Here is a 13,425-nt window from a genome sequence, read left to right as displayed (position 1 = left end):
ATAACAATAAAAACAACAGGAGTTCCATGCAGTTTTTCATTTTGGGGAAGTGAGTTCTTTCAGGTGTAGCCTGCCATTGATGTCATTGTGTTCTTGATGATAATTTTAAAAGATAAAAGTAAAGTAGTTCATATTTTAGAACAATAGTAAGTAAGTTCTGTTAGATTTTCTTTCTGATTGCATTGAGCTTAGCTAAACAACTATAGGCCTATAGCCTATACACACCGTAACTCAAATATGTTGTAATAAAAACAGAATATTGTCCACCAGTTTGATTGTAATTGAAGGAAGTAGGCCTGTCACAAAAAATACTATAGGTTTATCTTTCAGTGTATGATAGCTGCAATAGTAATAAATATATTTTTTTTTTCTTTTTATTTGCAGATTTTTGTTATTTTAATTGTAATACAATACAATTTGAGCTGTAGAGGGTTGAATAAAGTTAATTATTTTAAAAGGCTATGCTGGGATTATGCTTGCTTTATTTTAATCTTAATAATTAAGTAGCATACAGTAATATTATTGTTTATGTATGTCCGTAGAAAGCCATTCTTGAAAATGTATTATCATGACAGTCCTAGAAGGAAGTCTCACCAAGCTCTATGCACTTATAAGTTACACATGTTACACAGCTTTTTCTGGCTGTATGCAATAAGGACAGGAGTTTATACTGTGTGATAGCTGTTTATCTCTGTGGCTGCTTTCCTTTGTGTGTCTTTACATTCCTGATGTGGTCACAGGACTGTTGTGACACGAAAGCATGATGCAGCAGTTGTGCCTCTCCATGAGAGATTGCTATAGTCACATAAGATAGTATTTTCTATCCAGGCATTTCTGTTGGAAATGGGAAATAGGGATGCCTGGTTCTTTGCTTCTGATATAATGAGAATTTAAAAGTCCTATTCTACGCAAAATGGATTCTTTTGAGCTTTAAGACATGTTATAAAAGCTCAAAATGCTCTTTTCCACCTTGTGATGTCATGTAGTGGTAGTTTTAAAGTTAACATGTGGCCATACTATCTTGTCAAAGCCTGATCCTGTCAGATCTCAGAAGCTAAGCAAGGCTGGGCCCAGTTACTTGGAAGGGAAACTGCTGGGAAAATCAGGTGCCACAGGGGGGCGCCAGTCACAAAAATGTCTTTGTGTCCTTAGGCAAGGCACTTCACCCACATTGCCTAGTATGAAAGTGGTGTGTGCATGAGTGATGGTGGTCGGAGGGGCTGATGGCACAGATTGGCAGCCTTGCTTCCGTCAGTCTGCCCCAGGGCAGCTGTGGCTACTATAATAGCTTACCACCACCGGGTGTGAAGTGAATGAATAATGCGCTGTCAAGTGTCTTTGAGTGTCCAGAAAAGCGCTATATTATTATTATTATTGACATCTACCTTTTACATTTAACTCCAGATGATTGTCACATGATATCATAAGGTGGAAAAGAATGTTTTCTCTTTGAGGGAAGAATTCATCTTAAATTTGCAGGGTGTGTGTGTTAAACATGTGTTAATAAAATGAAACACAATTCCAGGTATGTTTGTGATGAGGAAATGACATTATAACAGAGAAGAAAACAGCGTAATATGAGCCCTTTAAGTGTTTACACAACTCACTTAAAAATTTCCCCTCATTTGAACCAAAGTACAGTGGTGTTTATAACTCACAGACCTAAAAAAGGAACACATAAACATCAATGATAGTCTTAAAAATGCACCTTCCATTGGTTTACTAAAGATTAAATATTATGGCATTCATGGTTAGACCTTAAATTGTTTGGCAACAGTATTACAATTGTAAGAACTTTGTAGATATATTTCTTCGCCCTATCCTACTTAATTACAACAAGGAAATGTCCACTACTATCCTCTGTATTTTTAGTTTATAACATTGTGTACTTTTCCAGCTATAGAGGATTTCCTTTGCATGCATCTCCACTTGCACATTTCGGAAAACAACTTGTGCGATCATTGTCACAGCTCTGCAAATAGATATATGGTCATGGTCCATTGGTCTTAAATATAAACAGTTAGATTTTTTTTTTTTTTAGATGATGAAATTAATTCCCTTTTTTCACTTTTACACCAAAATAGCAAAATGGAAACAATAGGAAATGTTTAATTGTCCCCCAGAGACTTTCTATTACTCAGTGACAAGAAACAAGTGACAATTGAAGGAAACTTGTTTGGTGCACCGGAAATATTTTTGTTTGGAAATACCTGTGAATTTAGCATTATACCTGATTTCCTGGAAAAACAATATTAAACACAATTGCTAACAATGGCCTAGGAAAGCAGGAGGCTAAAGAAGATGAAAAAGCACTAGGGTTGTGTAAATAAAAGAAGTGAAGTGGACAGGATGCACCTCAGGTGTGGCGCCACCTGTTTCCCTACTCCTCAACGCCCTGTGATCAAGTTGACAAAATGAAACATTAGTAGTTATGATGATTCACTACCTGAAGCCACAACTCACATCACTCCAACCCAACTGTTAAGATGTTAACTACAGAGTATATTGTGTCAGGGGAGATGCATGTGAATTTTTGGTGAACACTTAGTTGTATTATTTCGAAGATAAATAAACAGGAAGATTTTATTCAGTTTGCATTGCGATCTAATTCTGTAGGCCTATATCTCTCTGGGGAATGATTTGTGTGGTAGTTGATGTCATCTTTCTAGATGTAGGCCCATCAGCTGCAGGAGCATGTGAATTCAGGCTTTCTCCATCTATTTTACTCAGACAAGTGAACTTGTGAACATGTTTTCTCAGGCTTCTTTACAATGGACAATGCATACATTGTTGCGTAAGTGCTGGGACAGCGGGGCTATGTCAGGACGCCCCAAATGCTTTCAAATTGCAAAAGTGATTAAAAAAGAACATACATAATGAGTCCATAAATATTTAATCTCAGCTATGTTAAATGCATGCCTTGAATTGTGGGAAATGATCCCACTTAGCCAGTTATGGAAATCTTCTTAAATTAAAAGTACTCTTAGAATATTTGCAGTACAGCATATACAACATTTTGCAGGATTGTGCAGATTTAAAACAATATAATACACAGACTGATAGAATACTCTAAATTCCTTTCGTCGCCAATCCTTCTCCTTGGAGAGCTAACTGCAGATTAAGCCTGGAATAAATTTTGTAAATTTGTACCCTTCCCTTCGTACTTTTATTGCTTTGCCTTAATCACCTTGTTTGAAAAGGTCTAACATGCCTTACAAGCCTCCACTCCCACTAGTGTCTGTATATCAGTGTCTGTACTTACAAAGCCTGTCTCTGCCTAGAGTCTACAGTGACTTAATGTGTGGTACCAGGCTCTACCACTCTGCAGTAGAATCCTTGGGGTGGATGACATTGCTTACCATCTCAAGACATAGTATTTAGAGAGTGGATTAGTGAGGTTGCACTAGCGCTGATATGAGAATGTGGAGGAACTGTTTATGGAAAAAGGCTGAATGTTGACCTCTGTAAAGTTTGAACACATGTTTAAAGTCAGTAGATTACAGAGGCTCCCTTACTTACCAAAGAGCTCTTGCATCAGGCCAAAATGGCTGTCATTCTTTAACTTTGCTTTTTATTTATTTTGTTTTGCCAGCAGAGCAGCTGACAGATTCACATGAGCAATGATTATTCCACAAAAAAAAGCTATATCTCTATTCTTTTGCTATTATGTTATTGGAATAATTTCATAAACAGAATGTGCAGGTAATGGTTTAACAAAGAAATTCAACTATATAAACAATTAATTTACTTGTACAATATATCAGCGTTTGCATGAAGCAGCATATTGTAGTATTATTGTATTGTGGCCCGTATTATGATGGCCATTCCTAGAACATGGAAAGGGGTGAGCCCTTACAGTAAATGGGAGCCTAAAATATAGGTTTATTCAAATCTGGATGACTAATTTTACTAATTTGATGAACATATAACATCCTTATTTTTTTTTATCTCAGACACAATTATTTGCCCCTGAGGCATGGCTGCTGCATGTTTTGTTAGCTGGGCGTTGGCTGTTGTTTATATAGGGTTAAAGATGAAAACTCTTGGCCATTTAAACTTGGATTATTGTCTTTAAGCATGTTTACTCACTGTGTGTGCAGTAACCTGTTTTAGTGTTCACAATACTGAAGGGTAACCACCTTTACCTTACAGGCATTGTGTTTGATAAGGGCAGCACTCTTACTTGTTTTTGTATTTGGACACATTCAAAGTTTAAAACACTGAAACAAGAACTGGTGGTGTGTGTGTGTGTGTGGTCTTTAATCATAGATGGGACTTTTTTGAGGATGATGATTTTGCAGAATATCATCTTTCTATCTGACATGAAATGCTTTGGCTAGATTTTCAAAAAGTACAGCAAAACTTTTTTTTTTTTTTTTTAAGTATAGCACAATGAAAAGCATTTTTCCTCTGGATATCCCTTCACTTCACAGCTTCTTTTGCCTCTGTATGTTTTAATATAATTTTACATAGACAGGCACTGACAAAATATATCTTATTTATTTAAATGGATAGAGACACATATGTATAAACATGTAAACACTATAGCCAAGGCAAATTTGTTTCCATCTCTTGAAGGGCTTTTACAGACAAACAAAGTTCACATATTTGTTTTACATTTAACTAGGGCCGCAATAAGTCAATCATTTATTCACAACTAATCGTTTATTGAAATAAATGTTCATTCATTTAGTAATTCAATAATGGTTAACTGATTCCATAACATGGCATGAACTGCAAAAGGAGGTTCCAGGACTGTAATTACATGAAAATGACAGGAAATGTATACATTGTGTTTTTGACTAACACACTGTCATTATGCAACATCAGGAAATCAGCTTTTTTCTGGGCAAACTGTAAAAATCTCATTCATAGGCCTTTCACATTTTTAACAACTATAGATTCATCAACTGGCAAAATAATTATTAGTTGCAGCCCTACATTTAGTATTTTGAAAGTGCTCTGATGTTCCAGATCTCTCCAAATAGAATGAAAAATGACTGTTGTTCTGCTAACCAAACATAATAAAACATGATCACAGAGGTTGGACAGTTTCACCTTGTCACTGTCCCAGACAATATTTCTGCATTACTTTGTGCTTCCCCCCTGATGATTTTCTTTTGCATTTTTTGCTTCTCTTGTTTGGACAGATGCTACCCCCCTCTGCAGACCCCATCCTCTTGGACTGCCATAGCACACAGCACAATGAGGTAACACTCAATTCTATTAATGTTAGAAGGCCAACCCAAATCCCAAACACTTCCTTCCAGCCAGTATCAAAAGATGTTATGAATATGACTACCTGAGGAAAATTACGTTTTTGAAGTATTTATGAATGGGTTATGTAAAAGTCAACTCAATGACCGCACTCACCTTCAACTGCTGCTTATGTTAGCTTTATTTTATGTTTTGATTTTGCAGGCCTCAACTGAGAAGCCTAAATTCATTTTCAAATTCAGATAAGGATGTGAGTATAAGTCTTGCCAAAGGTTAGGTCCAATAAAGTAGGTAGGGTCATTATTGCCAATGTCCTGTTAGTCACACATGATTGGGAGTACTACACAGTCACGAGCTGTGTATAAAGGCATTTCAAGACACCAGAGAAAAGTCAGTTTATGTAACGTTGATCCTGAAAATATCTTTATTAAATTCAATTTCAATTTATATATAAAATTAAATCATTACATCCAAATGTTGTTTTAAATGTGTGAAAAATCTAAATGCCTGTAGTTTTATGTACCATTTGCGTATTTTGGTTTCTTGTGTTTTAGAAATAAACTCACAATGTAGGCTTCACTTTGCTGCTGTAGTTCTACCATAACAAGTTTCCCATTTGGCAGTAGTGCAAAGTAATTATGGAAATAAACAAGTGTAGTGCCATTTGCTTTTGTCCCTGCTTACTGAAAAAGTCACAACTATTTATTTGATTTTATGTATAACCTTCTGACACTCCAGGGTTTCAAATCTTTGACAACCCCAACAGTACCTCTCTTTGGTACAAAGACGAAGAAACCCCAAAGAGTGACAGGAGGTTGTTAGCATGTTGTGAATCAAGCACATTCCTCTGTTCACACATTACAGCACTTTTGTTGCCACAACGTATTTGCGCCCAGCCGCTCATCATCTGCAGATCCGCTTGGGCAGAGCATCACGCTGTCGGCTCCCCCTTTAGTAGCCCCGCCTTAAAATCAGTCGATGAAATTCTACATCGAACTCGCCAGTTTTCGTCCAATCAGAAGACAAAGGAGTGGTCTCGAGACGGTGGTCCGTGAGTGCGGCAGCCAATCCGTGCCAGAGATTGTCACACAAAGCTTTCACGTCAACACTCGTTGGCTGCTTGAATGGTGCATATATATGCGCACGCTGGGCATATTTAAGGAAACGCGGTGAAGTGAACCAGTGAATCCGTTATCTTTTTCTGTATGCTTGTGTGAGTTGTATGGCAAAGTTAAATGTTATAACATATTATTTTATTCTAATGTGAAAAACAATTTCTACAAGGATGGCACTAACCCTCCCTTGTGCATCTCATTAAATGTCCCCAGGTGGGACAGCAAACCGCAGGTCCATGTGGACCTGCACGCAACCATTAATTCATTTAATCACCTTCTGTTGTGCTTGTGTTTTGGGCTTAATCACGCCATTGTAGCTTATAAACTTTACACAGTCTAGTCGTATGGATCTATCAGGTCACTTTTCCACGGGAAAACGCCGGCATATATGTTAAAGTAGTCACGTAAATCATCCAAGCAAGTCATTCTCAAATTCAGACTGTCCTGTATTCTATACGGCCACAGCCCATGTCGCGTCCAGACTGCCCAGTGCCCGGCCTGATAAATAGTAGAGGAAGGGGCGGGGATGAGGAGGAGGAGGGTTACTCTTCATTGAACCAACAGCTTTAAACTGCTGCCGCTTCATTCCATCGCCTCCTTTCAGCAGCCGCGCATCAGCACCACGATTTAGGTGCCAGCTTTAGGGTTAGTGGTTCATTTTTCCAAGTGCCAACATTTTTGATACTCTTTCTCCAGCCTCGCCAAGAGGAAGCCGGTGGACTTGCGGTACAGGCGGTAGCTGAGAAGTTGAAACCCAGCTGCTCCAGCACCAGAGGACAGACCCACGCCTTATCGTCTTTCTGTCTCTAGCCACCATAGAGACTTATTTGCGACTTCAGTGAAGTTTTGCCCGGTCCAGAGGACAGCGCAACCTCATTCAGCATGACCCGGAGATCATGTGCCATTTACGCCACCGGCATCGTGTGTGCTCACCTCCTCATAGTGGGGATCGCCCTGGTCGTGGCTCAAGTCTTCCAAACGATGATTCACAGTCGCTTGAAAAAGGTAAGCTCCACATTAAGGTAACCTTTATGTGATGTGAAATGATATTCATGACAAGTCTTCTACTGTCAAACTAAATTACTCACCACATGAGCATCCTTCATTTTAAATCTGTCCTTGGAACTTCAGAGTTACACAGGTTTGTGGCTTATTCTGCAGTATAAATTGACTTCCTGTATCCGTAAGCAAAATCCGGTTCGTATTCTTATTTTATGAACTTGTGTTTGAAGCCCTGAGACCTTATTCATTTTATTTCACCCTTTTGCCATTCCTACAACCTCTGTGATGCATGACTTCTCACGACAGGATTTAAATGGTTCTATATCAAATAAATGACACCCACATAGACCCAATTCCACTGTACATGTGAATTTAGTCTAAAATCAGTCTAATGCTGTGTTTTTGGCTTGACCTTATGACACATTTGTTGATGCAGGCGTGAATCCTCTCTGACCGGTTAGCTGCTTTAAAGAGTAGTAATAGTGGAATCTTAGCCAGCAGGGTGGGGGAGTATGGGTAGGGATGGGGGGGGGGAAGGGAGCCTGCATTGGTGACTGTGCAGGCTGTAGCAGTCATTCACTCTCACAACACTTCAGCATCTTTTTGTTTACTGTTAATTTGTGCAAACACAACTGACTAATTGTTATCATCTTTAACATGTGTTGACTGTGCATTTTTGTCAGAAATTTGAGAGATCAAAGTCATTTTCCCTCCCTCTTTAACTTAGTGCAGGTGATGAAATACTGTGGCAGGGGAGTTTTAGCAGCTGACTGTGTAACCCACCCCTTCCAATCAATTGCTCCTGTCTGCCCTTTAAAATAGTTTGCATTCCTCCTGCTGACGTGAATCACTTTTTAGGTCCCACAGACTTCTGATAACATGTTTTATGATCTCACCAAATTTGCTTTTAAGTTTTTTTTGCATGTTTTTTATTAAACTATAAACCCATATAAATAAATTTCACTATTGCTTCTCAGATTTAAGAAGCAGCTGCAATAGGGCTGCTCTTTTTCTCCTGTTAACTGTCAAACCAAGGCTTTATTCTTAATTATGGCACCATCCCAGTGGATATATCTTAAACTACTCAAAGTTCATCAGATGAAATTCTCATGTAGCTGGCAATTACTCAGAATGACAGCTTGCCTAAACCTGCTTTTCGCTGAACTGCTGGTGACATGCTATTACATGTTGAAATGATTTAAAATCTACCCTTTGCTGTATGTAAGTTTACCAATAGTTCTGTTCTGTTGTGTTTTAACAAAAGATGCATTAGAGGCAATTTCCTGACTTGCTTGGGAGCTGGGTGTGGAAGCCAGTAGTGGGAATGTCATGTGAGGAATTTGACAAAACTCGAAGCCTGAGGGCACAATTTTAACCTAAGAACAGCCTTGTATTCTCTTGTTGTTCAAACTTCAGCGAGAACAGTTGAGTTTGAGAAGTAAATACGCACGTCCTCTAAATTATGTTTTTCATAGTCTGTGGTAGTATGAATAGTGGGACTGTCTAAAGATGAGGTTACATCAACACGAGTTTCCAGTCATAAACACTCATTTGCTGACCAACTTCTTTCATGAATGATATAATTTGCAATAAGTTTGACCATTGTTTGGGAATTTTTCCTAGAGTTTTCACATGGACAATGAAGCCTTCTCAATCAAAAATGTTGTTGTGTTTTTATGTTATGTTTTGCATTGTAAACATTGCTAAGAGGGAGTTGGATATTAAACGTACACAACTTAATGGAGACAGTTGAAGTCGGCAAACAGTCAGTTTATGTGTTACATCTTGTCTGTAAGTTGGCTTTTCATAAAGTTTTCTTCCCATATAGTTAATTTTAAGCAATGGACAAATGGAGGCCGCCATTTAAATTCCTCAACATATTTTTGTTTTAATAGATTTCTGTTTAGGTTTCACAAAATGTGTAATTTATTCTATATATTTGTAGAAGCTAAATCTCTAGAGACAATACCGAATGTATGCTTCTAATCCTATGCTTGATGATCAAAGCATATTCTTTGAGTGACCCATTTGACATTTATCCTGCCTTTTGTGAAGTTGAAAAGGGCTGAGCCAGACCTATTGAACATTTCTGTAGATAAGTTAAACATGCATGTCTACTTGGCTTTGTAAGCCAAACAGGAATCGTCCACCACACCTAGCATATATTGCCTTTAGGAGCAATGGCCTCAGAGACCACTAAGAACAATGTACTGCCACTTATGGTTGTGGAACAGAGGGTTTCCCGGAACTAACCATAAAAGACGAGAAGGAAGGGGGCTATTTTTCTTTTCGAGATCCCAAAATACCTTCAGAAAGACTTCTTTTCCTGACTGATAACAATCAAGGTCTGTGAACGCAAGGTTGGTTCACATATCCTTTCAGTATTGAGTGAGAGGAGGGTGCCTCTTGTTTACACATATGGCAATCTACTGTATGTCGCAATCTGCTCCACCAGGCATGGATACTCAACTCTATTTAACAGTATTGCTCTCCCCAAACCTTCTTGTTGTTTATTCTTGTGTTTCACTTATTCAAATGATGCAAGATTACTTTAGCACATCAAAGATGGTTCATTTAAAGTCTTGCTCATGGAAGATGGTGTTTTGCTGTTTGCTCTTATTTCTCCACGCTTTTTCTCATTCTCTTGGAAACTGTCATTATCTCAAGAAGTAATGTCCCATGTAATTTTGATTATAAGATTATTATATTAACATGTCTATTTTTGTCTTTGTAGGAAATAACTTTGACAGAGAAGAGCCAAGTATTTGAGTCTTGGAAGAACCCCCCTCCTCCTGTTTACATGGAATATTACTTTTTCAACGTGACCAACCCAGAGGTGTTTTTAGCGGGTGGCAAGGCATCAGTCAAACAAATAGGACCTTATACATACAGGTATGCAGAGCTCTGTAAAACATTCATTAAAAATCAAAAATTTCGTCCAGCATTAACATCAAAACCTTTTTTTTTTTCTATAATGAAGGGAATACAGGCCAAGAGAAAATGTAACATTCTTGGAGAATGGTACCAAGGTTTATGCTGTTAACCCCAAAACCTTTGTTTTTGTGCCTGAGAAGTCTGCTGGTGACCCCACTGTGGACATTATCAGGACAGTTAACATCCCATTTGTGGTATATATTTTTTATATTGTAATTTTTAATTGCAGACAAAATTATTTCATGTTTTTGATTAAATCCACTGTTATGTCTCTGGTAGGTTGTAATGGACCAGCTGAACTCCTACTCTTTTTTTCTCCGAACATTGGTATCTATGTACATGAACAGCCTGGGCGTGGAGTTGTTCATGACGCGCACAGTGCACGAGGTTCTGTGGGGGTTTAAGGACCCCATTCTCACTAAAGTCCACTCCATGAAGCCTGAAGTGGACGAGTATTTTGGCCTTATGTGGAAGGTAAGCCAATTGCCTTTCTAATAGGTTTACTTTAGGGTAATACACGATAAAGGCCCGTATACAGACAGCTGTAGTCAGGACTTAAACTGAGGAAGCTTGTCATGAGGAACAAGTGTGTGGTCAGTTTTTCTTGGTGTTGATGTCTCATGATAAATTACGCTGATTCTGGTTTTACAAAAACACACAGGCACACAGTCATTTACAGAACATGTTGTAAAGTTCACATTTTGGCCATACATTGAATGTGTATTGTGTCTGCTGTTTTCAGAAAAATGGTACCCATGAAGGTGAATTTGTGTTCCATACTGGTGAAGAAAACTACCTGGATTATGGCAAGATCGACACTTGGGATGGCCTGAGGTAAAGTGTAATTTAAAAGTTGTTATATGCTCGTAAAATTGAGTGCAGTGTTACACAACCAGTAAATGTAAGTTCAGAGTCGACACATTGCTTTGTGGCTTCTAGGAAAGAATTGCAAAATTAATGTTTGCATGGCTGAAGTGACTTTGTACTTAAAATCTTGTATGAGTGAGCAAATTCTGGTTTATATTTACACAATGCTAACTGCAAAATTCTCTTTCCTCTAAAGGGAGATGTCATGGTGGTCTTCGAACCAGAGCAACATGATCAATGGTACAGATGGTGCAGTGTTCCACCCTCTGATAAACAGAAACGAGCTGCTTTACATCTTTGCTGCTGATCTGTGCAGGTATTCACGTGTACTATTGTAGATTTGTTTACTGGTGACTGTGATTGGTCAAAGATATATTCAAGGAAACCTGCCACTGATAAGGACAATAAAACGTGTCTCTAATCAGTGCTCATTAGGGATTGGCTAAATGTTGACGTGGGCTAAAACAATAACATGTTTGTAGGTGAAGTACAATGCTTCATCTTTTACTTTTTAACTATCACAATATTGGCATTTAGTGTTACAGTTTATTCTAAAAATACAATTTACGATTTACACCAGGATCAAACAATTAATTAATTAATTAATTAATTAATTAAACATTGAAAGCTTAATTTTTTTTAAAGTCACGTTATCTATACATCACCATTCCTCAATTATGCCACCAACTTTATAAAATATAAAATTTTCTGAATAATAAAGTAAATGTTAAAGTTAATGTGACATAAACAAGAAACTACTTTGTTAGGTTTGACCTCATCACAATTATTACTGATTTGTATAACTGTATAATCGCAACATCCCTACTTCTAATGTGTATCTTATATAACCAATTTACCCCCTTTTGTGTAGGTCTATTCATTTAGCCTATGTGAAGGATGTGGAGGTAAAGGGCATCCAGGCGTACCGCTTTGCCCCCCCAAGTGACGTTCTCATGAGCCCTAAAGACAATCCAACTAATGAGGGCTTCTGTGTGCCAGCTGGAGACTGTCTCGGCACCGGCGTGCTTAAAGTCAGCGTTTGCCGTCAAGGTAACAGGACCATGCGTGTTCTCCTCTTAAGACACACACGCTAACCCCTTCGTCAAACACAGCCCTCTGACCCACTTACAAGTTCCCTTTGATGAGAGGACTGCCACATGACAGAGTTGCCCCCTTTTCAGTCCCCCCGAAATTGTTCTTTCATTCATTTGCACTGCTCGCTCTTTGGCATTCCCACTGTTTGAGCATGTCTGATTCCACTCAATGCACAGTTCAATGATTAACTCTGTGGTGGCTATTAAGGGACATTATAGTAGCCATTGACTGTTACCGTGATGGCCTTTGATAAGCTTCACTGTAGCTGTAGTTTCATTGATGAATATGCTACTGTAAGCTCTTGCACATGCTAGGACTACTTTTGTTTTAAACTTCTTGGTTTAAACCACACGTTTTCTGGACATTTCAACATAGTTTTCTTATGTGACCATTTTATGATGTTTTCAAACATTAACAACCATCAACATTTCTGTTCTCAGGAGCTCCTATCGTGGTGTCATTTCCTCACTTTTACCAAGCTGACCCTGCCTACATTAATGCTGTTGAAGGACTCAACCCAAACAAGGAAGAACATGAGACTTACCTTGACTTGCAGCCTGTATGTTTATTTTTTTTGTGGGAATTTTCACACTGGCTACGGTTACATGCACACTCAAAATCTGATTAATGTAATGAAGAAATGTAACCATAATCCCTTTGATACTCACATCAGATTTTGCATCTAAAGTTATCCGTAATCTTAAAGGTCCAGAAATCAGATTATAATCAGATTTTGTGCATAGGAACAAGGCCAATGTTACAAATTACAATATTTATACAAAGTATAAAATAATAAACTTATGACTTTATTTTTTTTAGACAACTGGTGTCCCAATTCGTGCCTGTAAGAGAGCCCAACTTAATATCATTATGAAGCGTGTCCCAGGATTCCCGTAAGTTGAACTTTGGTGAACTGAATTCAAACATGACTTTTGCCTCCCTGGCCTAATTTTCACATGTTGAGCTTGCAGTCCTTTCTGACCTCCAACTTTTCTCCATTTCAGCAAAACCAAACATCTCAATATGACCATATTCCCCATCATGTTCGTCAATGAGGTAAATTCCATCGTCATGACAACACAATGCACTTTAAACAAATAAAAGAACTGAAACTCAATCTAGACTTTTTTCCACTCTAGACGGCAACTATTGATGATGACTCAGCCAACCAGATGAGAACACTGCTTCTTATAGT

General features: G+C 38.2%; 1 protein-coding gene across 1 annotated transcript; it reads left to right on the top strand.

Annotated features, from left to right (window-relative positions):
• Window positions 1–6,866: 6,866 nt before the first annotated feature.
• Window positions 6,867–13,420, top strand: scarb2a (scavenger receptor class B, member 2a; the record flags this gene model as incomplete). The annotated part of the gene is made up of 11 exons (XM_055161942.1): window positions 6,867–7,337; window positions 10,069–10,226; window positions 10,315–10,462; window positions 10,548–10,742; window positions 11,011–11,102; window positions 11,332–11,451; window positions 12,007–12,185; window positions 12,671–12,789; window positions 13,050–13,123; window positions 13,235–13,286; window positions 13,370–13,420. Coding segments are annotated over exons 1-11 (1,311 nt in total), but the record flags the coding sequence as incomplete, so codon positions are not given.
• Window positions 13,421–13,425: the final 5 nt, after the last annotated feature.

Source organism: Boleophthalmus pectinirostris, unplaced genomic scaffold, assembly GCF_026225935.1.
Source record: "Boleophthalmus pectinirostris isolate CB_2022bp ecotype Guang Dong unplaced genomic scaffold, ASM2622593v1 HiC_scaffold_4, whole genome shotgun sequence".
In the NCBI taxonomy this organism is placed as follows: Eukaryota; Metazoa; Chordata; class Actinopteri; order Gobiiformes; family Gobiidae; genus Boleophthalmus; species Boleophthalmus pectinirostris.
Note: the sequence above shows the minus strand (reverse complement) of the source record. Positions and strands in the feature narration are given on the sequence as shown.